General features: G+C 36.4%; 1 protein-coding gene across 1 annotated transcript; it reads right to left on the minus strand.

The window, feature by feature from the left end:
* Positions 1-26,490, minus strand: LOC128871876 (coiled-coil domain-containing protein lobo-like). Its single transcript, XM_054114008.1, has 7 exons — positions 26,137-26,490; positions 25,365-26,079; positions 10,315-10,496; positions 10,013-10,231; positions 7,321-7,542; positions 778-969; positions 1-710 (listed from the first exon to the last, which is right to left on the minus strand). Exons 1-7 carry the CDS (start codon positions 26,434-26,436, stop codon positions 468-470), a joined length of 2,073 nt encoding a protein of 690 aa, XP_053969983.1. The 5' UTR covers positions 26,437-26,490; the 3' UTR covers positions 1-467.
* Positions 26,491-27,028: the final 538 nt, after the last annotated feature.

Consider the following 27,028-nt stretch of genomic DNA (forward strand, 5'->3'; position numbering starts at 1 on the left):
TCGATTTTATTTAATTTTTTTCTACAGTACTATTTTTTATATCCACATTCATACCTACTTATTGTACAAACTGGATACTGTTTTTCTTTTTCAAGTTTAGTTTTTAAGATTCAGTTTAAGATTTATTACATATACATAAATATATAAGTACGTATATATCGTTCTATAATATAGAAATATCCTTTTTTCAAAGTTAATTATCTAAAACCGCTTTTACAAGGGCACTGGACGTATACAACTTGTTCACAAAAACTCCCCGAAGTGTAAATTGAGTTATACTAATGCTGACTGCCCTACTAATCATACACAGATTTAACCGACCTCAGATTTGGACTCAACGACCCCAAAAACATACAGTTTACATAGTCAGACACTCATGGCGAAACTAATTTTTATGTGGATGTATTATCATTACTTGCGGTAATATTGACTAGTTCTGGCAACATTTTTAAATATAATATATGAATTTAATTACTCTCTTCTACAGGTGTAGGTTTTAATTGTAGTCGTACATCTCTCATAAGAGAGTTTTTCACGGTTTCGTATTTCTTTTGTGATTCCTCATGCGTCAAAGTTAAACGCTGTTGGACCATTCGCTTTTGTGAAGCGATCGTATTGGCTTGTTCTACAAGTGATTCATAGTTATGGTTGTCAAACTGGTCCTCAAATTTATTTAGAAATCGGTTCAGTGATTTGGCTTCAGTAGTAAGCTGTAAGAAAAACATTACTCAACAAATGATCAAAATCCCTTCAATTCTATGTATACATTACGCTTACATCTTCGTACTGACGTTGAAGTTCATTCAATAATCTCACAAACCGACTTTTAAGGTCGTTTAAGCATGCGTTGTAAGCGGCCCATGATTCCTCGAATGATAAAGGCCGGTTTTTATATGGTACCAAATAGGGTGCCAGAAAATCAGCTGGTTTTGTTGCCAAGTCCAATTTGAACATTTCTTCTTCAGCAGCCTAAATCAATTTTGAGAAGTTATTCTTATTAAAAACAACAAAAATTTACGACGTATTAATGATATGATTATATACAAAACTAGGTGATGCATCAAATTAATATTTAATTCATGCTGGCCCAAGGCATGCTTGCTTTGACAACTATCAAAAAAAGGTTTAAAAAGAAAAGGATTGTGCCGCAATGCATGAAAGTTGGCCAATTGGCAGCTTTTCTTCGTGCGCTTTAAAGTTTTGAATGGCGTAAAGTTCCATTTTATCATGAAGTTAAAAAACACCCTATATATTCATGTACATATCCTGCAGTTTTCCAGAAATTTCGTTGACATCACTGTCTTTGTAAGTCTTAAATAAACCGTTGTATGTATTTGTGTCAATAGTGTCACTTGCTACACATGCGCAGTATCAACCACTACTTTTAGTATATTAATGGCTAACACCGGTGGGCTAAGTAGATTAATGGCAAACATCGGTGGGCCTACACAGAGTAAAAGAAAGCTAATTATGGCGGCCACAAACTCAATTCTCCTGTACGGCAGTGAAGAATGGGGAATTGTGCTAAACTGCAAAGCGAAGCGCAAAGCACTGTGCAACGAACTTAGAGTTGCCTCAGCCTACCGCACTGTCTCAGGTGCAGCAATTTTCGTGATAGCGGGCAGATACCCTTCGTCCTCATGGTCCGGGAACGAATGGAACGAATGGATGCGTGGGACTCCAAGAAGAAACCCGTCATTACTAGCTTATCAGAACGGAGATGTCAAACCATGCTGCGGTGGCAAAGCCGATGGGACACTGAACCGAGTGGTAGATGGACGGCGAAACCTATTCCATCAATTGAAAAATGGGTGCAAAGGAACTTCGGGGAAGTGAACTACTTCTTAACTCAGTTCCTCTCGGACCACGGATACTTCCGGAGATATCTATACCGCATGGGCAAGGTAACCGATTCCAAGTGCATAAACTGCGAAACGCTGAGCGATGACGCTGAATACACATTTTTTACAATAGTTGTAATAGATGGCTCGCGGAAAGAAATGCTCTGAGGAGGCAGATTGGCGACATTGCACCGAGCAACATAATCAGCAAAATGCTCGAACGCAGTAAAGAAATACATCGAGAACGTACTACGGAAAAAAATCGACCTCCACACAGTGCAGCAAAGTGAATCCGCGCAGATAGAGACACAAGAAGACGAGCCTATAGCATGAAAGCTGGCTACAAATATGGTGGACCCAGACGTGGGTGAATAGAATTGGTCCTTTATGGATGCCGTTCTGGGCCCTCCCGAAGGGATTGTTTTAGTGGCCACACCACACGATGCAGTAGACGACGGTCGCTGTAAGAGCGAAGGCATTTTGAACCCTACCTCATTCACCAAAAAAAAAGCAAAGAAAACTACTACTTTTAGTTGTGTCAATGTGCTTAAGGCGTTTGATTTAAGGTTAAATTAGAGGCGTATACCATAACGCCATAACCTTAATCATAACGATATTTACTGTCATATATTATTAGTGCCATAGCCAAAATAGGCTGATATTTATATATATTATATAATATTATCATTTATTTGTTCATTTCGAAAGTGCAGACTCTAAAGAAACGGTAACAACATGAACACTGAATAATTTCTTCATTAATGTAATGTCATTATATATAACAATGAAGCAAATCAACAACCAGCTGATTATGGTTAGGCGAAAAACGAAAATTCAAATGGTCGAGGTCGGTACGGCTACGGTTATGACTACGACATTGTGGCATGCCACTTCTAATCGGTTACAAAAAGTAATAATGTAATGGCACTATTGCAATAAATATTACATTTCGAGGTATATTATTTGAAATTGTGACTCTTTATCTGAAGAAAGGCATTGCACCTTTTTTAATGAAATATGATAATTCTCATTGTCGCAACTTTATTAGAAATGTATTGTTTTAACCCTCAACTCGAAACACTTAACTTAGAAAGTGAAATAGAGTTACAATTGTTTGTAAAAAAACTTAAAACAAATCTCATGGAGCCGAAGTAAAAACATTTTGAAATAGTTTTGTGATATTTTTGAACTGCAAAATTAAATAAACTACCATCAAGCGTAAACTAATATTTGCCGTCTATCTATATATGTGTCTGAGGGAAATATCAATGGTTGAGTTTGCGAATAGATTCGATAATTCTCTGACTTATCAACCTATGCCAATAGCCGTATAACCCTCCGAACTTAAAAACAGCGAAAATTGGCAGGAAAATTGTATTTGCTTTTTATAGAGAAAAACATTATGTATATATCATACTTTTCCATGTACAATTGCACATACAGTGAAACCTCGATATAACGAACTTCGTTATAACGATAAACTCAACATAACGAATTTTTATTTAAACCCTTGAAAATCCTCGCTTTTACGAAGTTTTTCATACATACATAAATGCTCTATAGTTATAACGAAGAATTTCTGAGTCTGAGTCCTATATAGCGAAGCAATTTTTCAAACTCCTCTACACAACGAAAATAAAATAAGGCAAAATCAAATTTTTGGCAAGCCGTTACAGTTCCGTTAGCCCAAACCTCAGCAAAACAAAGTGAGAAAAAAGCAAAATAAGCAACAGTCCCGTAATTATGTTACGTGTACACAAAAATGTGTGAAATTGTAATCACTCGTGCCTTGACTTTTGTCAAAATGAGTTCATAAAAACGTAATTCAATTTCTATTCGCGAGGAAAAAATAATAATTGAAATTGCTAAACAATTTAATATTCCCCAGAGTACTCTTTTAACAATTTTAAAAAATAGGGAGATTATTTGCAACACCAAAGCATTAAAGATGAAAAGAATGCGGGCGGCTGAATATGGAGACATTGAGCAGTGTTTGTTTAAATGGTTTTCACAATGTCGGATTCAAAACGTTTCTTTAGGAGGTTCGTTAATTAAAGCCAAAGCTGAAGAATTCACTGTACGTATGGGGCACAAGGAATTTAAGGCTAGCAGCGGACGGCTTGAAAATTTTAAAAAGCGCTACGAGTGGGGAAAGTGCCAGTGTACTTAAGTGACCAAGTTTGTTCTGACTGGAAAACGTTTATACCATGACTGTTGGCAGAATATCAGCCCCACAATATTTTTAATGCAGACGAAATTGGGCTATTTTTTAAATGCGCACCAGATCGAACAATGGCAAAACATAGCAAGGAAACACTCTCAATAGTTCTGGCACTGAGAAGAGAAAATTGCTAGTAATCGGAAAATCGGCTAATCCAAGATGCTTTAAAAATATTAAAAGCTTACCAGTGGGTTTTGCGAACAAAAAAGCTCGCATGACTACTGAAATATGGTTGGATTACTTAGAAAAAATTGACAACAAAATGACTAAGGCTAATCGGGAAGTGTTATTGCTCGTTGATAACTGATGCTTTCCATTTCAATTCAACCAGGCTATTCGGGTCATGTTCTTCGATTTCGATGTAACTTAAAAATGTTGCTCTCTGGTCAAAATAATGAGACACGTATTTTTTTGTTCGCCCGAAAAAAATTTTTTTCAAGAGTTATCGGCAATTTTGTTTTTCGATTTTTTTTAATTATATAAGAATTTTTTTTTTTAACTTAGTCAAAAATGAACTGATTTTAATAATTCTGGGTTCAAAATGATCGTAATTACTTACACGAGCGACTTCATGTAGAAACAATTGCAAACAGGTAGTTGAAAATTTTTTAGTTAGCAAAAAAGAAAAAAATTGAAATTTTTTCGAAATTCAATATTTCAAAAAGTGTATTTTTTTTTTTTTATAACTTTTTCCAAATCAAGAGGACACCTCAAACTTCAATGAAGCTGAATGCCCAGTAGCTAAAATTAGTTGTTTTTGAGTAATGAATTTTTGAGTAGAAAACCTGTTTCGCACTTTTTGTTTTTTGCAAAATAAAAAATTTTCAACTATTTTTTGCAACTGTTTCTACATGAAATCGCTCGTGTAAGTAATTACGATCATTTAGAACCCAGAATTATTAAAATCAGTTCATTTTTGACTAAGTTATGAGCATTTAAAAAAAAAGTTTCTTATATAATTAAAAAAAATTGAGTTTGAGCCGAAAAACAAAACTGCCGATAACTGTTGAAAAAAATTTTTTTCGGGCGAACAAAAAAATACGTGTCTCATTATTTTAACCAGAGAGCAACATATTTAAGTTAGATCGAAATCGAAGAACATGACCCGAATAGCCCGGTTGAATTGAAATGGAAAGCATAAACTACAATTTCTGCCGCCATCGCCACATCGAAACTATAACCTCTAGATCTGGGAATAATTAAAAATTGCAAGCAATTCTATCGCAAAGAGGTGGTCAAAATTTTAATCAATGATATGGAAGAGGGGCGCAAGAGTAATATCAACGTAAAACAACCAACGATTATCAACTGTTGTGCGACATGTGGCTTTATCGACAGTCCAAATATTTTGACCACAAATGATTGTGTTCAAGACAGCGAAGAATGGCTTGTTGTTAAAAACCATTTCAATTTGGATGAACGATTTGATAATTTTGTTACTTTCGATGATAACGTCAGTACTACGGGTCCTATTACTGACGATGACATTGTTGATAGTGTTTTAAACAGAAATACAGTCGACATTGTTGAGGGGGGTGAAGAGGTGGAGAATTTTACAATATTATTTTAATTAAATCTAATTGAAAAAATTTAAACCATTTTATTTTTTATATCCACCCCACTTCAGTGCAGTTTTATCATTATTTTGATGTAAACAGGTAAAAACAGTATTTATAACGAATTTTCTTTCAGATTTCTTTAAATTTCGTTTCACCAAGGTTTTACCAATAAATACCTATAGCGAATAAATAGATATAACGAAAAATTTTCTGGTTCCCTTCAGATTCGTTATATCGAGGTTTCACTGTAACAGAAATAATCACTGCATAAAATGTTAAGGTTTGAGATCATTTCAGAATTGAATTTGTACACTTTTTTAATTTATGTATAATTCATATACCACATTTCTTTTATAACTGAGATATCATTTTTAAACGCTGTTTTCATTGTATTTAAGTAAATTTTAATCATTTTCATAGGAAACGAAGAATTTATTGTGCATAATTTTTATCCATTGTTTTATGTTATCGAAAGTTCGCATTTTGTTGTATGTAATTGTTAAATACTTCTGAAATAGAGATATATTATATATACACATATGACACTCAGTCAGATATGTCACTCCGTCCGCCTGTCCATCCATCTGGCTTGGTATCGAAAATGGACGAAATTGGTCAATAACCACGCCAACCTACCATATAACGGTAATTTTCAAAACAGAAAAATGAACAGCTGCATAAGAACAATCGATATCGATAACTATGGTTTGGCAGCTAAGAATGGCAAGCTATGCTCACATTTCTCTTCAGGTTTGGCAAGTCATCTTGCATCACTTAACGCCAAAAGTAGAAAGCGCTATCGAGCCATGCTGACAGATTTTTTGTATCCAAATCAATGCTAATCAGCTAAGCATCGACGATATTTGGTTCTAACAAAAAAAATCAAAAAATAAATACGAAAAAAGTAAACTTAAAAACAAAAAACGGATCAGATTCCACATAAATATTATTAAACTCCGATATCACAACATGTGTAAACTAAATTTCCGTCGGGATGTTACAAGATGCAACTCGAGAATGGTTCAGAAATATTTGCGAGTTCACCTTGAGCAAGGCCACCTTGATACGTGGGCTTCCATTTATACCTCGGGCTTAACAATAGAAAAATTATTATACATGTGTGGTTGAAAAGGTTTTTTTTATGTTTTTCAAATATTTTCCATGATGAACACAACAGTTTTGCATTCGTTTGTCTAGTCTCGTTTCCAGGGCGATTTTTAAATTGGGTTGGATCAAACGTGAACACATCTTTTTACCACAAGGTGGGCATTTCGCTTACAGCATCGATATTTTCCTGCTCAACAGCTGATTTTAGACGACCTTCCCGGAATTCGTCGGTAAGCGAACTGTCACTACGAGAAAGTTCATTGTTCCAGTTTTTTACGGTGTTAAAAGTTGATGATCTTACTCGCGTTGAAATGATGTTAGTTCATCAATGCATTTTTCTCTTGTTAATTCACGGCTTTAGTTCAAAATCGGTGTATAACCACACCCTTCTCCCATATTGCGTTAATTCCATTTTAGGGTCCACATTGATATTTTTGGAATACTTAATATAATATCACTATACTAATCATACCTACTTAATATAATCACGCACCAACCCATTCGGTTACGGCGGCGGCCTCCAAGTGGTCTCTTACCACAATGAAATTGACAAACTATGACAATCTCACAGCTTGCTTTTCAATCATCATACCTGTTTCATTCGTAAAGCTTTAGCGGCTCCGTTGTGCAAAGGATCAAACATATTGAATTTGAGAATAGGGTTTTTAATTTCTTGCCGGCGCAGATCGAAAATTCCGTTAATTTCTTCCACAAGCTTTTCAAATTGCTTTTTGATTTTATCTTCGTGTTGAAGTTCTTTTAGCAAAAGCTTATACAATTCTAAAGTCGTCGGATCAGGATCTGAAACGTTGGCCTGAAATTGAAAATTATAATTTTTTTATATACAAAGTACTTATGTACATACATATATTAGAAAGATATTTTATGATTGTATGCTTTCCAACAAAGTAAGGTGAGTAGGGTAGTATGCTTCTACAATTTTTTTGTTTCTAAATCAGGACTCTAATAGCATTTGACCGCATCGAACAATATATTAATGCTTTTGATTATGTTCAACGTCTAAAAAACTACTTCGAACCATTTGGCTGACTTCAGACCCGGCACTTCATGGTCTTTGTGCTCTCTGCTCATCATTATCATATATTTATTATGTTGAATAATGAACAATTGAAATATCTACCTAAGTTGGAATGTGCAAAATGTTTGTGACCCTGCGGGTCACTCACGATACCTTTCTTACACGCTATTAATGACGTCTACCACGTCAGGGTTTTGAGAAAATCTTGGTTAAACCCCATAAAAAACTTGTTAGACTTCAATCTACCCTCAAATTAAAGCTTAAATCATTACGCGATTTTGGCCGAGCTTAATAAAGCGCGCTAGTCGTTTCTTTTTCAAGCTAACTGGTGCTAGTTGAAAATACCAAGTGAAGCCAAGTCCTTTTCCACCTGATCTTTCTAACGCAGAGGAGGTCTTTTCTTGCTCAGCTACCACCAGCTGGTACCGCATCAAATACTTTCAGAGCTGGATCGTTTGTTTCCATTCGGACTACATGACCCAGCCAACGTGGCCGCTGTATCATTATTCGCTGTGCTATATCTATGCCGTCATAAAGCTCATACAGTTCATCGTTCTATCGCCTTCGATATTCGCCGTTGCCAAAGTGCAAAGGTCCAAAAATCTTACGCAGAATCTTTCTCCCAAACACTTCAGGCGACGCCTCATCGGATGTTGTCATCGTCCACGCTTCTGCACCATAGGCTGACATTGTTATCGGTGTTAATGCTGGTTTCTAAATAACCGAAGTCTTTTACAACCTCGAAATTATAACTGTCAACAGTGACGTAGGTGCCGATACGCGAGTGCGCCGACTGTTAGTTTGATGGCAGGAGGTACTTCGTTTTGTCTTCGTTCACCACCAGATGTATTCGCATACCTCTTTATTAAGTTTGGAAAAGGCAGAACTAACAGCGCACTTGTTAAGGCGGATAATGTCAACATTATCGGCATACGCCACCAATTGTATGCTCTTACAGAAAATTGTGCCTGAGCGATTAAGTTCTGCGGCTAGCTCGCACGATCTTTTCCACCATGAGGTTAAAGAAGTTACACGACAGTGAGTCACTTTGCCAGAAACGTTATTTGGTATCAAAAGCCTCGGAAGGCCCTCCCCAATTCTAATGGCGCCGCTGGTATTGCGCAACGTCATTTTACATTGCCGTATTAGTTACAGACCAATTAGCTTCGGCAATTAAGTTTCACATATCGCTTTGAATGAAAGAATACAACTTAGCTTACACTATTAGTATTTGACAGCTAAAAATCACGTTTCGACTGCAGTCTGGTTAAAGTTTAAGCAGGCAGCAGCTTGCTCCTTGAAGCTGATATCCGAAATTAAAAGAAGTTTTGCTTATTATAGAATTTGTTTATCTATCGTTATTTTGTTTTTTCTGTATTTCTCATTAAACATACTTGAGAGGGTTACATACAATTAAGGCTTAAATTGCTGAAATGTTGCCAATCAAGTACAGATCGCTCGCGCAGCTGTTGTACTAGCATTACCCGTTACAATGATACTGGTCGCATCGCGAAATGTCATAGAGGTGGTCATTAAAACACTGCTATGTCACGTGACATGGTTTAAAAAGTGAAGAAGCGGCTTGAACGAGATCGCCGACGAAGTGCCAATCAAAGAACTGAAAATATCTGACCGTGTAGAGGTTGTAGCTACTGTTAGACGAAATATACGAAGCGGAAACAAAAATAGGTTGAGAAAAAAAACAATGTGCAAATGGGCATAAATAAAAACACCAACACTAAGGCATGAAGGAGCAGATACGGGAGAGCAGACTCAACTCGAAGTGCGACTCCCACCAGCACACATAGCGCTCGCAGTGATAGTGCCCATTTACACAGGGAAACATTTGGAGGGGAAACATTTTGTTTGTAAGAGAAGGACGGACGCGGAAGAGAGAAGGGATTTTGTCTCCCGTACTGGCGACACGCTTTGCGCTTCTTATTCGTGTTTCCAATCTTAAAGCAATTTTTGACAGTTGCTTCAGAAAGTTCTGAGTTCTGTGTTGGTTTTCAACCGAATGAATGAAATCAACTATGACAAACATCACAACGCTGCTTGGCTCGTAATTGATCCAACACCATTTTGGCGAGGGAAGTCTTACTGTCTCACCTGAAGTATCCAGAAACAAAATTTATTTCATATTACATACATCGTCACTCAAATACTGTACGCTGTTCCTCCTCTAGATTTTCTGTTGCATAGTCTGGAATATGTACATACATACAATATATAGGTATATAATTACTTTGTAAGATTTGGTAAGCTGAGGATCAAATTTGATTTCTTGGCCGTAGTTTGGTTTCGGTGGTTTGATAAACTCTAATGTTGACGATGTTAGGGCTCCCCGAGCATAATGGAATTTCAATACTATTTTACGTTGGGAAAAGAGGATCGTTCGCACTGCAATATCTTTGTATGCTGGTATATTTCCATTAGTTTGGCGCTGAAATTTTTCAATTGTTTTCTGGGAAAATATAAATAAGAAATAACCATTTATTGTATTTGTTTCATAAAAATAAAAGGTAAAATAGTTTTTGGTTGTTTAACCTTTAAAACTTGGCCCCCTGGCTTAAATTCGAACTCTTGGAAGATACACCGGTCTGCACGATCGCTATAATTTAAAACAATTTTTTCATTGTTTACTGAGAGGTTTTTCAACGAATCAACTCTGGTAGCTGGATAAAAGTGTAGGATTTTTGGCTCATTTGGATCACTGTTGTATTCCATAACTGTAATAGACAAAACACAAATTTTAACAATATAATTACATATATCTACCTGAATATATTTTAGCACACTCTCGAAAACTTTGCCACGAATAAGCGCCATGTTGGGAGCCGGTAACAACTAGAGTAGTGTTCGAGTAGAGTAAGGATGGCCAACTGAATTGAAATAGTACATGGTAGCCTCTTAGCTCTGTCTGGTGGTTCTCATCACTCCAAAATTGGGGAGATGGTTTTTACTACAGGCTTTAATTAGGCTATCACGTAATAGGCCCACTGTCCGTCATCACCGCCACCATCAAGCTCAGGTGAGTTAGCTATCAAGCTCAAATAAATACATTTTGGAGCCTCGCCTCGCTACTAATAAGTTGGGTGGTATTAATTACAGTATTATAATCAAGAAACCAAACTCCCAGTTCATCCGATTTCTATTGGAAACGGTTTCTGAACCCGAAATGTACACAATTTGTTACGTATTTCTGTTAGGTATTTAGTTTTCGAGATCTCACCAAATAACGGTCGTAGCTTAAACGAAAAAGATTGATTATAAAAATGTCTGATATCTGGAGAATCCGATCAAAACACGTGATATGTGATATTACAGAAATAAAAGTTACTCGCATGAAAACAAAAATTCTAAAATCCAAATACGAAGAAGTGAATTTTTAGAAGCATATTTACTCCTGCAAAAGAAATAACTAAACATATAACACTGATAACATTCGGATTCAAAGTACCATATTTTTCCAGATGTCTTCAATTATACGTTTGTACTTTGCGCTTTTTTCTTTTTTGTTTAAAGGTTAAGATTTCTCAGCATATTCTCGAATCTTTTAATATACTTGCTTAATTGTAACAGCATTACTCCTTTATTACTTTTGCATGCTCTTTTTAAGTTGTCAAAATGGGCGATATGTATACATAAATGGTTCCGCAGTTCCTTTTTGCAGAAAAAACAGCTTTAAGGCTCAATTTATTGCTATTAATAAGTATAAGCCATTCGTTTGGATAAATTTCCAATTAGAAATGTCTTTTGCCATGAATTACAAATACTACCTGGAGTCAATGCTTTATAAATATTCGGGAAAGAGATGATAGAGATTTCGCTGATTAGTTGTTAATGTACGCCGGTAATGCTTGGAAGTTAGTCTGGCGCCAGCATAAAGAAATGTATCATCCACACTCTTAAATTCGCTTAGTCTTTCTTGCCATTTTGAGTTATGACAATAAATAGTCTGGGTGCCAGGGGTCGATTTTGGACTGCGTTTTTATACCGTTAAATTCTTGACTATACTTGTGATTTAGCTTTCATGAATAACGAAAGTGAACGTCAGCTGGCGCACTCGCGGTGGGTGTGATTGTGGGTGGGTTCGAAACGTGTCGAAAAAGAATTTCTGCCAACTCAGTTTATACCGGCTGAAATTTTTTTCATGTATTGTCGTCATTTAGTAGAAAAAAAAAAAAAAATAAGCTGCACCGTAGAGGTGAGAAAATATATTACGTCATTTGAACGCAATGATACATTCTTGCTTTGGCTGACGGTCTTCTTACCGCTATAAACGCAGCTGACCATCATTACTATATTTTCATACATATGTGTCCAAAATTATGTAAAAAAATTTCAATCGGCATAAAGTAGTTTTACTTTTTAATTTATTTTACAAGTTCGCCCGTTCAGCTAACGTATTTTCCCCCCTCTACGGCGCAGCTGACTATTTTTTTTATTCGACTAAATGTCAACAATACACAAAAAAAAATGTCAGCCGGTATTAAATGAGTTGTTAAAAAATTTTTTCCGACACGTTTCGCAGCATCGTAGGCACGTACCCACCACTACTTGACCAGCTGACGGTTGGTTTCGTCATCCATAGGATAGCGTCTGCCTTCAGTAATAAAATTAGTCGGCTTGAAATGATGAAGTCAAAATGACCCCTGGCTCCCGGACTATTAAACATATCTCTGGTAAATTGATAAAAGACCGCTTGAAATTTTCAAATATTATAGTATTAATAAATGAAAATGGAAAAATAATCGTCAGCTGATTGTCCGTTGGGGGAAAATACCTCAGTTGAAGCATTGAAAATTCCGCGCGCCTCCGATATGTATGAACGCAATGATACATTCTCGCTTCGGCTGACGGTCTTTCCACAGCTATAAATACAGCTCAACATCATTATTATATTTTCATATGTGTCCAAAATTATGTAAACAATTTTCTGTCGGCATAAAGTAATTTTACTTTTCAATTTTTTTAACAACTTCACCTGTTCAGCTGACGTGTTTTCCCCCCTCTACCGCGCAGCTGACTATTTGTTTTTATTCTACTAAATGTTAACAATACATGAAAAAAATTTCGGCCGGTATTAAATGAGTTGTTAAAAATCTTTTTTCGACACGTTTCGCAGCCTCCCACGCACGTTCCCACCGCTACTGGACCAGCTGACGGTTGGTTTCGTCATCCATTGGATGGCGTCTGCCTTTAGTATTAAAATCAGTTGGCATGAAATGATGAGGTCAAATGACTCCTGGCTCCCGCACTAAAACTCTCACAAGACATTTTTTAAACTTACTTATTTAAATCACCATTGATCAAACAATTTGTTTATAAGCTTGGTAAATATCTGGAAAATATTTGATTTTATTGAAAACTGAAGTAGAAAGAAAAGATAGAAAATTTAAGCTTTTTCGAAATCCTATGCATTTTCGGACTCATAGAACATAGGAATCGGTTGATTTGTTTCTTAGGTTTTTCTACTGTTAACCAGTGCTACGCGTTCTTCTCTCATTCTATTCGAAAATCACTCAAAACTAAGAAGGCCAAAAGCCAAATATAAGTTAAAATTGTTCACGGGTAGTGCTTACAGATGGCCAAATTTCGAGGGTAACTCATTTATTTTTCCATCCCAATAAACGGATGCTTTGTTAACAGGACGCGGACATTACATTTCAAACTATATAGACCGAAAAACATAATGAACACGATTAAAAATAAGCGCCAAGTAAGGTTTGCAGTATTTTTGTGGATTCCCCATATTACAAATTGCATTTGTGTTGATTATAACGAAATTGGTGATTCCTCATTTTACATATATGGTTTCAATACGTTCATGCTGCGTCTGTCAAATAGTTTTCCGTTCAAATTGTTAATTAAGTATTTTTTTATAAATTCGAAATAACATGATTCCAAGGAAATGTACTGCCCACGAAAAAAAAAGATTGTCTGTGCGTGAAATTGTAAATATGTAAGTAAAGTTTAAAAAATTAAAATAAAGTTTTGCACAACTCTTAAAAATTTATTAAAATTGCGATGCCCTACTATGTTGAAGAAAATATAGAACCCCAGGATCCCAGGCATATGTAGACTACCAAGCCAATCAGATCATCTCAGCTCTTATACGCTAAATTTAAGACATAAATATTTCAACGCCAATATATTTTTTTTTCACTGTTTGTCTCTTCCATAAGTAGAAAAATATTAAAATTTGCACTTAGTTTTAAAAATGAGCTTCGAAAACAGTTTACCAATTGTTAAGCACTCTTATCTTTCTCTCGCCTTTTTCCCCCATCAGCTTAACTATTTCGTATTTACTTTTTTTCTCTTTCTCTCTCTCTTTCCTATTTTAACATACATGTACTAGATTTTTAATAAGTTATGCGGTTGATTAGAAAAACACAATTTTATGGTTTGAAATACTCTTTATTATTCAGTATAGTCTCCCGGACCATCAATGCACTTGTTCCAACGAGATCCTTATTTCTGAATTCCATCACAGAAGTGGGAATCTGGTAAGGACGCAAAATACGCTCCCACAGCTGTTATTGTTTAACCTCATCATTTGACGAAAACGATTTCCACCTATGCATTTTTTAGGTCTGGAAACAGATGGAAGTCGCTTGGGAGCAAATCTGAATACGATAGATGCTCCTACAATTCGAACTTTAATTAATGAATTTTAGCCATTGTCAAAATGCTCTTGTGAGTCGATACGTTGATTTGATAAAAAATAATTTTTTGCTTTCGCAAACTGCGTCTTTTTCTCGAATTGTGTCTTCCACACACAAAATTAAACATAATGATGAATCGACGCACAAAACCTTCTTTATTCTTTCGAAAACGTTCTATCTAAATGTTTCTGTGAAAGTCGTATTGGGATGTGTTTTTGCTCCCTTGTTAGCGAATGCGGCACCCATTGTGCATACAGCTTTCTGAATCCCAATACATCAGTAAAAATATTATTTACACTTTCAAATGAGATGCGACGATTTCCAATACGACATCCTATATTTTTTCCACGATTTTTGGTGTTGTTCTTGTTTATGGATGTCCTTGACGTGGATTGTACGGCTTGGACGACCACGATTAAATTCAGCAACCCATATTTCTACTGTCTAATTAATGGCGAAAAGTCCTTGATTGGTTAAAATGGTGATTCATCCAGAATCCACCTAGCGCTTCCGCACTATTTTCTTGCCACATCCTCGTGTCCAACTTGTTTACTAGTAATTTACAGCAAGACTATTATATCCAGTATGTGCGGTTTAAGAACCTTATAAGGTTTTTGTCATCTAAAAAAGATTTCGAGACTCTCGAACAACGGTTTGCCCAGGGTTGACATAGGGCAGGGCATTCACAGAGGAAATGGAAGATTGTTTCCTTTTGCATCGGTTGTTTACTACTGTAAGTATTGTGAGGGCTCATTGTGGCTGCTTGTTCTCCGATAAACCAAAAGCCAGTTATGACAGCCGTTAGTCATAATGCAGACGTCCCGCCGTTTCGTTTTTATTAGTGCCGACGATTGCTTGAGGTCTTCATCTACATACGGCGGCGCGCGGAATTTTCAATGCTTCGACTGACGGTCTTCCCACCGCTATAAACGCATGAAATGATTAGGTCAAAATGGTCCCTGTCTCCCGGACTATAAAGTACTTTTCCTTTCAATTTTTTTACAAGTTCACCGGTTCAGCTGACGTGTTTTCCCCTTTCTACCGCGCAGCTGACTATTTTTTTTTATTCTACTAAATGTCAACAATACATGAAAAAAATTTCAGCCGGTATGAAATGCGTTGGCAAAAGAATTCAACAAACAATAACTCAACAGAAAAAACAAAAGTAACAGAAACAGTCACCAACAATAATTTAATATTAAAAACTAGTAAAGACAATAACTACGAGTATTCTTCGGATAATGAAAAAAACAGCTCATCAGCAGATTTGATGAACGGTACAATGCGTACATACTCTGCCAACAACACCAACAGCGATAATGTAATCGACAACGCAATGGAAATAGAAACTCTCCCACAACAACAAACATCTATTGATATCAGCAATGTAAATACTGTGGATATTGAAACTCTCAAAACACAACAGCCAACAACACCTCAATTCTCCGGAGCCTCAATGCTATCATTCAGCAACAGTACAAACTTCACTCCCACGCAACCACTCTCCATCGAAGAATACTTAAAAACAAAATACCCAAATTGTACAACCAACATATAACATTCATTCATACATTTATATTTTTAAGCACAAACTATTTTAGTAATATACATTTATATACTTAAGTAGATATATAATACTATACCTAACATTCATACTTAAAAGTCGTCTCTTACGCTCTTTATATTTTCTTGATTTCTCTTTAATTATCATTATTATATTTTTCTTTTCTCTTTTTTTTCTTTTCTTATGTCGTTCTTAATTGCACAGTGGAACATAAAAGGTTATTTTAATAATTACAATGAACTAGGCCTATTAATTAAAGACACAAATCCTAATATAATATGCCTACAAGAACTCCACATTACGTATCACTAAACAGGTAGTAACTCACAAAAGCTATGTAGCACATTTCTTTAATTCTAATACCACATCCAAGCAAGGGGTAGCCATACTCGTGAAACGAAATAACCCACACATAGAAACTTTTCAAAATAGTATCCCACAATCCATAGCCATTGAACTCAGCACATCACCTCCTTTTACAATAATAAACACCTACATACCGCCCAGCCAATCATTTTCCGAAAATGACATTTTCACATTTTTATCACGTTCCCAAAGTCACAACGCACTTTTCCACACACATTGATCTTGCACTAACAGAGACACAGTTAAGCCCCAGGTGTAATAGGTATACTCTAAAAGACTTATATGGCAGTGATCACTATCCTATTCTCTGCGCAATACAAACAAGACTAACCACATGTGACCTTAATAAATCTCCCAAATTTAAAACGGATGCCGCAGACTGGAAGCGGTATCAACTTTTGTGTGAAAAAAATTTCTCTGATTGTAGCTCCACCAACGTTCATCAATTCGCAGCAAAAATTACTAAAGCCATTAAATCAGCAGCCAATGAAGCTGTACCTCAGATCAATACTTCCCAGTTAAAAAAATATTCTGCATGGTGGAATCAAGACCTTAACAATCTTCGACCCAGTAAACAATCCCTTTGATAAACCTACAAATCTTTGGCTTCCAATCGTATTCTAATTGCCTATAAGGAAGCTAACGCCCTTTTTAAAAAACGTGTCAAAGAAGCCAAAAAAGCATCGTAAGCAACTTTCACTAAAGAAATTAGTCCGTCTTCAACACCAAAACAAATTTGGTCCTCTAACAGAGCATTTCCGGATATCTCTTCAGTACCTATCAGTTCCATAGAAGTCTTAACCGGATTAATAACCAATTCCCTAGACATTGCTAAGACGTTCGCCAAAACTTGGTCAGAATATTCAAGTGAGTTCGATTTCCCTTCAGAATATCTTAATAAAAATGAATAATTCTGCAACAGTTGTACCTTCCGAGATAGCTAACAAGCGATGCCCTTGCATTGGAAACTGATTTTAGCCATATTGAACTAGAAACCTCAATCCAGCATGCAAAAGGGAAAACTCCAAGCAGAGACAGGATATCTTACCCCTTGCTACGCAACCTTCCTTCCTTCTACAACGACATGTTTAAAACTGGTAAATACCCTCACACTTGGCTGTCAGCCGACGTGATACCAATTTCCAACCCGAATAAGCCAACCAATCACCTCGATAGGTACAGACCCATATCACTTCTCTCTTGCTTAGAAAAAACATTTGAAAAAAATGATAGCAAAACGGCGTATGTGGTTCATAACAAAAAAACGGGTTTGTGAGTCCTAATCAAGTTGCCTTTAAAAAAGCACCACAGCACCAGAGAAGGTCTTATTCCCCTGCAACACTACATAACAGATGCTCTGTCATCAACAAACCACGTAACATTACTGTCGACAGATTTTGAAAAGGCCTTTGACCGCATTGGAGTCCATGTTGTTCTTGAACAACTTGCAGAGTGGCATATTGGCCCGAAAATTTACCAGTTGGTAAGGTCGAACTTAACGAATCGTACATTTCAAATCAAAATGAATGGTGTACCTTCCTCAATGCACTGCCTTGAAAACGGTATACCCTCTCCGTGGTACTCTTTATTATAGCTTTCGAGGAAATAAATAAAATTGCCTCCAAACAAAAAAGTTTAGACTTCCGGATATATGCTGACGATGTTTTCTTTTACACAAAAGTCAAAGACATCAATAAAGTACAATCAATATTCGATAAGCTGCTTGACGATATTAGTTCCTGGAGTAAACATTCGGGAGCAATTTTATCATACAGCAAATGCAAGACACTGAATATCTGCCGGAAGAAACGATGTCCACAAATACAAATTAATCATCAAAATACAAATATAGCTGAGGCTAATGCGCTGAAGATACTTGGTATTGTATTCGACAACAAATACACTTTTAGAGAACATACTTTCCGTGGCTGGCCTACCTAAGGCTAATCCCTACTTTAGGCTAATCCCGAAGCTTTTGACCACCGCCAATAGACTTCTTTTTAATACATTGAAGACTGCTTCCAAGCACAAAGAGTTCGCTAGTAGAACTCACATATTTATAGACGGGTCTAAATCCGGCGATAGCACAACTTTCGCTATAGTACACAACAATAGTGCCTTGCTAACAGGAGGCTTTTTACCAAGTTATAGCTCAATATTTTCATCCGAAGCAACCGCTATCCTTAAAGCAGTGGACTTTGCGTCGAAAGCGAAAGATAAATTTGCCATATTTACTGATAGCTTTTCGGTAATACAAGGGCTATCCAACATCTACGGTAGTTGTCAAATTCTCTTCCAAATACGGGATTACTTAATAAAAAATGGGAACAAAATACGTATCGTCTGGATACCAAGTCACAAAGGCATTCTGGGAAATTAATCGGTGCCAAATACATGCACCAATCCCCAGTCTTTCTATTTACTCCACTTGTCTCTAAAGACCGTCAAGCTTACATAAACAGCCTTCGACAAAAATATGTATCGTGGGCGCAATTCAGGCACCCGTATAAAGCTTTCAACCCAGAGTGTGAAAAAGTAATACCTACGTATATGTAGCCTCATTATCAAAGAATCAAATTTCTATATTCGTGCGTTTAAGGATTGGCCACTCCAGGCCAACTCATTAACACCTTCGTCTATCCACGTCTCCTCCCACATGTCCTTTCTGTAACGATCAATTTCACCTTATACACATAATAGACATCTGTGCAAATTTAAATACTAAACGTGTACCTATCTTTGGTTCCAAAAACCCCTCCGAACTTTTGAAAAATACCACATCAGAGAATGTCATTAAAATATATAACTTTATTAAGGTAATCTGCCTAATTGAAAGCTTGTAAAATTGTCATTTATCCTATACCTTAAAACTTAAACATAATCTTATAATTACCAAGCACCGAAGGCCTAAGCAGCTAGTGTGCTCTTTGTTTTTTTACCTAATGTAATATTCTATATTATTCTAATAAATAATAATAATAATAGGACTATGAATAAGTTCGTGCGGTTTTTTTTCGAAATTTGAAACTTTATTGACGTAAAATGGTTACAAATTTAATATTCAAAATATTGTCCATCGCTTACTACTACTTTTTCCCATCTTTCTGGCAATTCACGGATTCCCTTTGTGAAAAATTCGGTCGGTTTTGCCGCAATCCACGAATCGATCCATTTTTTGACTTCATCGTAATTACGGAAGTGCTGGTCAGCCAGGCCATGTTGCATCGATCGGAAGAGATAGTAATCGGATGGCGCAAGGTCTGGACTATACGGCGGGTGGGGTAGGACATCCCATTTGAGCGTTTCTAAGTATGTTTTGACCACTTGTGCAACATGTGGCCGAGCATTGTCATGTTGCAAAATAACTTTGTCGTGTCTATCGGCGTATTGCGGCCGTTTTTCTCGCAGTGCTCGGCTCAAACGCATCAATTGTCGTCGGTAGACATCCCCCGTAATCGTTTCATTCGGTTTCAGTAGCTCATAATACACAACACCCAGCTGGTCCCACCAGATACACAGCATAACCTTCAGGCCATGAATATTCTGCGCCGACGTCGATGTTGAAGCATGGCCAGGGTATCCATACGTTGCCCGACGTTTTGGATTGTCGTAATGGACCCACTTTTCATCGCCAGTCACAATTCGATGCAAAAAACCCTTTCTTTTGTGCCGTTGAAGCAGTTGTTCGCATGCCATAAAACGGCGTTCAACGTCTCTTGGCTTCAATTCATACGGCACCCAATGGCCTACCTTTCGGATCATTCCCATGGCTTTTAAACGTTTGGAAATGGTTGATTGATCAACTCCCAAAGTTTTTGCAACCTCTTCTTGCGTTTGAGCCGGATCTTGATCGAGCAATTCCTCCAATTCGGTATCCATGAACTTTGGCGGCGCACCCTCGCGTTCTTCGTCTTCCAAGCCAAAATCACCACTTTTAAAGCGTGCAAACCACTTCTGGCACGTTCGCTCAGATAGAGCATGCTCACCATAAACTTCCACCAAGATACGATGACTTTCGGCTGCTTTTTTCTTCATATTAAAATAATGAAGAAGAATTCCCCGCAAAAACACATTATTTGGCACGAAATTCGACATTTTCAAGTGTGGTAAAAATATTGTTGTTTACGCTTCAAATAAAAAACTTATACTGACGTTTGTGCCTTACGACAGTAGCTCTCCAATGAATGTTTGGAAATGTGGATCGATGGAATAATAATCAAGTTACGCCATCTGTTGTAAAACCGCACGAACTTATAAATAGACCTATTAACATAGTAGCTAAAATTATGCACAAAGAAATACTTAAAAATCTAAACATTCAAGAAAACAATCTGCCATACTATTTATAAATACCCGCCAGACACAATAGTTGAAAACGATACATACAAAATCTACTGGGATAGAACGATTTACTCTGACAAAACATGCAATAGACCAGATATTACGATAATCAATAAAAAAGACAACACCACCCAACTACTTGAAATAAGCATACCAAATGATACCAACATACGCAGCATATACACTGAAAAAATAGAAAAATACACAGATTTAGCAGAGCAAATAAAACGGATATGGAAACAAAACGAAGTGAGTATCATACCACTCATAATCTCAAATACAGGAATACTTACTTACTTATATTATATTACATAAAACTTTTATAGAAAATTTAAAATTAATAAACATTGACAAAAAAATACACGGTGATAGCAGTGATAATAAAAACATGGAATACAGTTAGGTCCTTTTTAAACGCGTACTAATAATAAACGGAAACACTTTGACATAAATAACAATAAAATAATAATACAAAAACAAATAGTACCGACACGACTTGCATCCCGAATGTGCCGTCGTGTTCGGTGTAAAAGGACCCCGCCTCGCGCGGTATGCGGGGGGGAGAGTGGCGTGGGATAATAATAATAATAATAATAATATAATAATAATAATAATAATAATGATAATAAAGCTTACAAGTGAAACGAATCTGGAAACAAAATACAGTAAAACCCTACCTTTTATTATGTCTGCAACTGGGATAGTTCACAAAAGTTTTGTCAATAACCTCAAATTTTTGAACATTAAAGCCGATATACATCACAAAATTCAAAAAGCTATTATCTTAAAAACATGCAACATAACGCGAAAATGTTTAAACCAGCAATAAAACTTAACCAAAAAACAGTGCCAAAACGACTTGCATTCGTTATATGCCGTCGTGTTTGGTGAAATGGACCCCCGCGGTATGCGGGAGGGAAAGTGGCGAGGGAAAAAATAATAATAATAATAACACCGATTCACAACCTACACAATAATCAAACAATAGCACACACATACAGTTTGCACAAAGCAATAGCCCTAGCAGACAAAAATTACTCACCACTTAACCCATTAAATCCCAACCTTATATAAAACAGTTTTTTTTTAAATGCGTTTATAAAACGTTTATTGAAATAATGTAATTAAGCTCCTTAAAAAAAAAAACACAAAAAAAAAATCAAAGAAATGCATTTTTTGGGCTGTACCCAATCGAGTACAATGGGATAATATGTATATAATATACATTGCCTGTATATGAAAATATGGAGTATTAAATAAAAATACACTTTCAAAGACTTCCTTGGTTATTAGTTCGGTTAACAGTATGGAAGTTTTTGAAACATTCTCTCTCTACGCAAAGGGCTACATTGCATAACTCGCAAATCCATCGAATTCTTTGGTGACACTCCCTGCACCTCAGCTGATTCGATATCCTTTGGGAAAATGGTTATATGAGGAACCAGCTATTGATGCCGTTGTCGATCGTTTTGAAGATATGTCCCGGATATTATAATTGCGTAAATAAAATCGCACAATTTCACGTTGGTATTGCAACAAGTCGCATTGACTCTTACTTGCCATTTTATAAAGCTTCCATGCGTTTACTACGCACGAGCTTATCATTGTGGAGAAAAGAGGCCACCACCATTTCTTTCCTCTAAACTTTATATTGTAAGTATTCAAAGCTTGGTCGTGGACGTCAACTCCTCCCATTCCTGAGTTGTATTCCGCTATCAACTTCGGCTGCTGGGCATTCACCTTGCGCCTCTCTTGTCTTGACCATCGTTTGACGGTATGTAAAGGTTTAATTCTATCAAAGTTTGTTCCCACTGTCACAACGCTATTGTCATTCCACGTCACAAAAAGTATTCCTGAGTCAGAAAACCTACATAATTTGGTACAAAACAACTATTCAAATAAATCATTATGATAAACTTACATGAAATCAAACGGGGAGACCGTTGCTTCTTTTGTAGTTCTTTGTTCGTTTTCAGAGGACATTTTTTGGTTCGCCGTTGACGAACAGTCCCAGTAGCCTTAAATCCTTGTTCTCTCAAGATTCTAAGAAGGTCATATGACGTAAAGAAGAATCGAAAAATACGATTCCAAGGTTGGAATATCATCACGCAATATATTATCCTCTTCAATGTCCACCTCATCTGTGTCACAGTGGGTATTTGGCGGTATAATAGCGAAGTCGAAGTGACTACGGTCGCTTGATTCAATATAGTCGGTGGCCGCAGAAAGGTTATGAAACCTCTTTCCGTAAATTTTTTTTACATCCATTACCAAATCTACATGAAATATGCACACAAAATATATATGAATGTTCCCACTGTACCCATGCGAGTACACTAGAATTTAAACCTACCGAAATGCACTTTTCCACAACTTTTTTCGTTTTTTTGGTATAAAGTATACAAATTATATGTATTATGAATATTACAACACTGAACTTTTTCCGTGATAACTTAGATTTTGTCAAACAGAGAGCTTATTGCAAACTAAACCATGAAAAGAAGAAAAATAGCAAAGGTGCACGCAAAGACAAGTGAATAACGGATAACGGGACTCAAAAAAAAGAAGGAGAAACATGTGTATTCCTTTTCGACATTGCTCTGTATTATAAAGTGGCGAGTACATTTAAAAATTTGTAAGCGTTGGCTTTTGACGTCGTTTCGAAAAAGATGCTTTTTCTGTACTCAAGCGAGTACAATGGGATCGAATGGGTTAATCTACATAACACGCAAGGAACATTCCCTCTTGTAACAATCGAAGAAAAAAAAGCAATATGGTTGCAGAAACCACTTCATGGAAGACACATTCATATAATGAACGATGCGAATGTAGATAGGACATGCAGCTATACATGGTTGAAAAAAGGCGAGTTGTATCCTGCAAAGAAGCTCCAAAGTGCCAGCCAGGACGGAGGGTTAAATCGCGGTTTTCGGAGTAGTCCATCCAGTTTTAACAGTACTGATTTTGCCCATTTGGTTTTATTTTTAGCGCCCTATTTTCATATTCTGCCGCCGATTACCAAATACTTTAGCAGAAAAGGGTATCTAAGGTATACGAGTATACTTATACGAATGTCTTTAAGCATAAAAATAAAGCTAAAGCAAATATGATCTATCCAAAGAAGCATGACAGCCATAACTTAGAAACTATTTGACCAATTCGATTCTAATATAAGATATATACGAGGTGTGTTCAAAAACTAAGGAGAATTTTCCCATTTCGCGGGCTACGTACATTCGACTTTCGATTATTATTTAGTACACTTGTCTCGAAGATATGTTCGCGGTTTTAGCGATAAAGCATGTTTAGTTTGTTTGTGAGCGGCATAACTACTTACAAGTGGTATAAGCTTTTCACAGAAGGTCGAGAAGATGACGACACTCGCTCTAGACGCCCCAGCACATCAACAACCGATCAAAATGTTGAGAGCCAAAACAAATTGTTATGGAGAATCGTCGAATCACAATGGGAGAAATCGCTGAGGATTTTCGCAAATTTTCGGCATGAAGCGTGTGGTAGCGAAGTTCGTTCCGAAATTCCTGAATTTTGACCAAAATCAACGTCGCATGAGCATGGCCTAGGAATTGTTGTATGACGCCAACGATGATCCACATTTGCTTAATATGCTATAACTGATGACGAATCATGGATATATGGTTATGATATCGAAACCAAATCCCAATCGTCCCAATCGAAGAGTGGAGAGCCAAGACCAAAAAACACACGCCCAGCCCGATCAAATGTCAATGTAGTAGTGTGTAGTGCATCAGGAGTTCTTACCACAAGGTCGTACGGTAAATAAGGAGTCTTACCTTGAAGATATGCGCAGTTTGCGTGAAACAATACGAAAAAAAAACGCCCGGAATTGTGGAAAAAATGCATGGCTTTTGCATCATGATAATGCACCTGCTCTAATCTTTGGTTGTGAGAGATTATTAGGCCAAAAACAACACCGTTATCATGCCTCAGCAACTGTATTCACCAGATTTGGTTCCGTGCGCCTTTTTCCTGTTCCCAAAATTGAAGAGATCCATGAAAGGACGGGATTTTGCGACGATTGAGGAGATAAAAACCGAATCGCTGAGAGAGCTCAAGGACATACTAAAACGGGCATATCACAACTCCTTCGAGGATTGATACTTTGAAGGAGATAAATTAGAAATTGATGAATAAATAAATAGTTTTTGAGAAAAGTCAAAATTCACTTTATTTTTTTAACACACCTCGTATTGTTATTCAGATTTATAGTTTATTAAATTCTAGTATAATAAAGAGCATATTAGAAGCATTATTAGCTAACAAATCCTGTTGGTTTTTATAACTTATCCATAGACGGTGTTTTTGATAAGGGGAAAATACGCAATACCATCAGGGAAATAATTATCAAAAATCAATAAGAATTTTGAAAAATGGCTGAAATATAATGGGCTGTAAAGTGGCGAATTTTTTAGAAATTCTGAAAATTAAAAATCTGGGATTATTATAGCCTTTTAAATGAACCGTGTTTTTATAAAAAATGATCAATGAAATGAAAAAGTAAATAAAGAAATAGTCAATACTTGTATAAATGTTAAGGTACTACAGTTTTCCGCGGAGTGTATTAATATTATATTATATTATAATTATACGTGCATGGAAATAGCCGTATAGATACTTACATCTGAGACTGTCATTCCGTCCTTTAAAAAATATTTCTTCAATTTTCCCAGTATCGTAAAAATATTTAATTTGTTGTAACAAATCTCCTCTATTTTCATAATGTTCCCACCGTATTGTTTGCTCTTTATACTCCTTATCATTATACAGTGTTAACCGAGCAGCTTTGCCATCACGTTGGGAGTAAGGTGAAAAACGATCATGAACAGCACCAGCATAATGAATGGTTTTTTCTAGGTTGGGAAACCTTTCTACAAATTCCTTAAGACCAATATGTAGTTTAATGACCCATGACCGTATTGTGTCTAGATGCTTCTCTTCTCCTAGTGATCGTTTACTTTCTGTGAAATTTTCATCAGAGCCTACAGTGTATATTCGCATTTCGGGGGGCTCTCCTGGCAAGAGGTGCTCCCAATCATTGTTATCTTGTAGATTCCAGCGTATTTCACCAACTCTTTGATACTTTTGCATATTCACATAATAATTTTGATGATCCCATACGCTATCAATAAGTATATACTGCTTACAATGATTTTCACAAATAAAGCCTGTCGATGCCTCAATAAACCGCGTCTTTGGTGTCTCGGGTACTTCATCACCTTCGTCATTCAGATATGTTTTCTTTGGCTTAATGCTCCATAACGCATTATCGACAATTACAACCCAGGCGTGAGTACGCCTATAATGGTACCTATCTACAGCAACCAATTCCATTTCCTAATTTATATTAATATTCTGAATTAAAGAAATATAGTTCACAAGCTAACCTATTACCTCCAACTCCAAACGTTCTGTTTCCTCTCGTATCCGCCTTTCGTCGTCTTCTTTTTGCCTCATCATCTCTGCCATGTTTTCTTCTAGATGGCTTTCTAAATCAGGCAATGTACGTAATTTATATTTTTGACCTGTTACATGCTTGCCCTTCTCCTCCTCTTCCGTCTTTACCTCCCTGATTTGATGTGGAAATGGTACATTACTTTGATCATTTAAAACTGTCTCCGCACGTGCAACTCCAGATACCACCATGGCCGCATATCCTGCGCCGATCAGCATGCTGCAGAGCAGAGTAGCCATTTCAAAACTATTTCCCCGACGTCTGCGAAGAATACTTGCTGGTGAAATTAAACGAGTTGGCTGCAATAAAAACAATCAACTCCAACTACATGATATATGTATATGAAAGGCATATAGAATAGAATTGGTAGAATTTGTTTATTTATTTATTTTACAATTTCCATGCGAAATAATACCTTTTTGTGCTCTAAGAATATTAAAAAAAAACTTTGAGTGAAAAGCCCGACCTTTATAAGCGACTTTTCTGAGAATTTATGGAGTTTCCACCCACTGCTCGTTATGTAAAAGATTTTAACAATTTGATGACATTAAAGCAAATTTTATTGAGAGACATATTTTCATCTATAGCATCATGCTTAAAATTACCACATTTTCTAGTCAGAACTTTAAAATCTCGGAAAACTGGAAGGCTTAACTTTTACTGAAACTTCAATCATTCTACATAATTTTTTAATTAAAATAAAATGAGTTTTTTTTATAACTTTACTCGAATCAGTAAACATTCTCAGCTGTAAGTTGGTCAACTGACTTCATAGAGACGGCCGATAACACGCATGGCGGGCTATCTTTGTGAAACCAAAGGTCTGACCTG

Source organism: Anastrepha ludens, chromosome 2, assembly GCF_028408465.1.
Source record: "Anastrepha ludens isolate Willacy chromosome 2, idAnaLude1.1, whole genome shotgun sequence".
Lineage (NCBI taxonomy): Eukaryota > Metazoa > Arthropoda > Insecta > Diptera > Tephritidae > Anastrepha > Anastrepha ludens.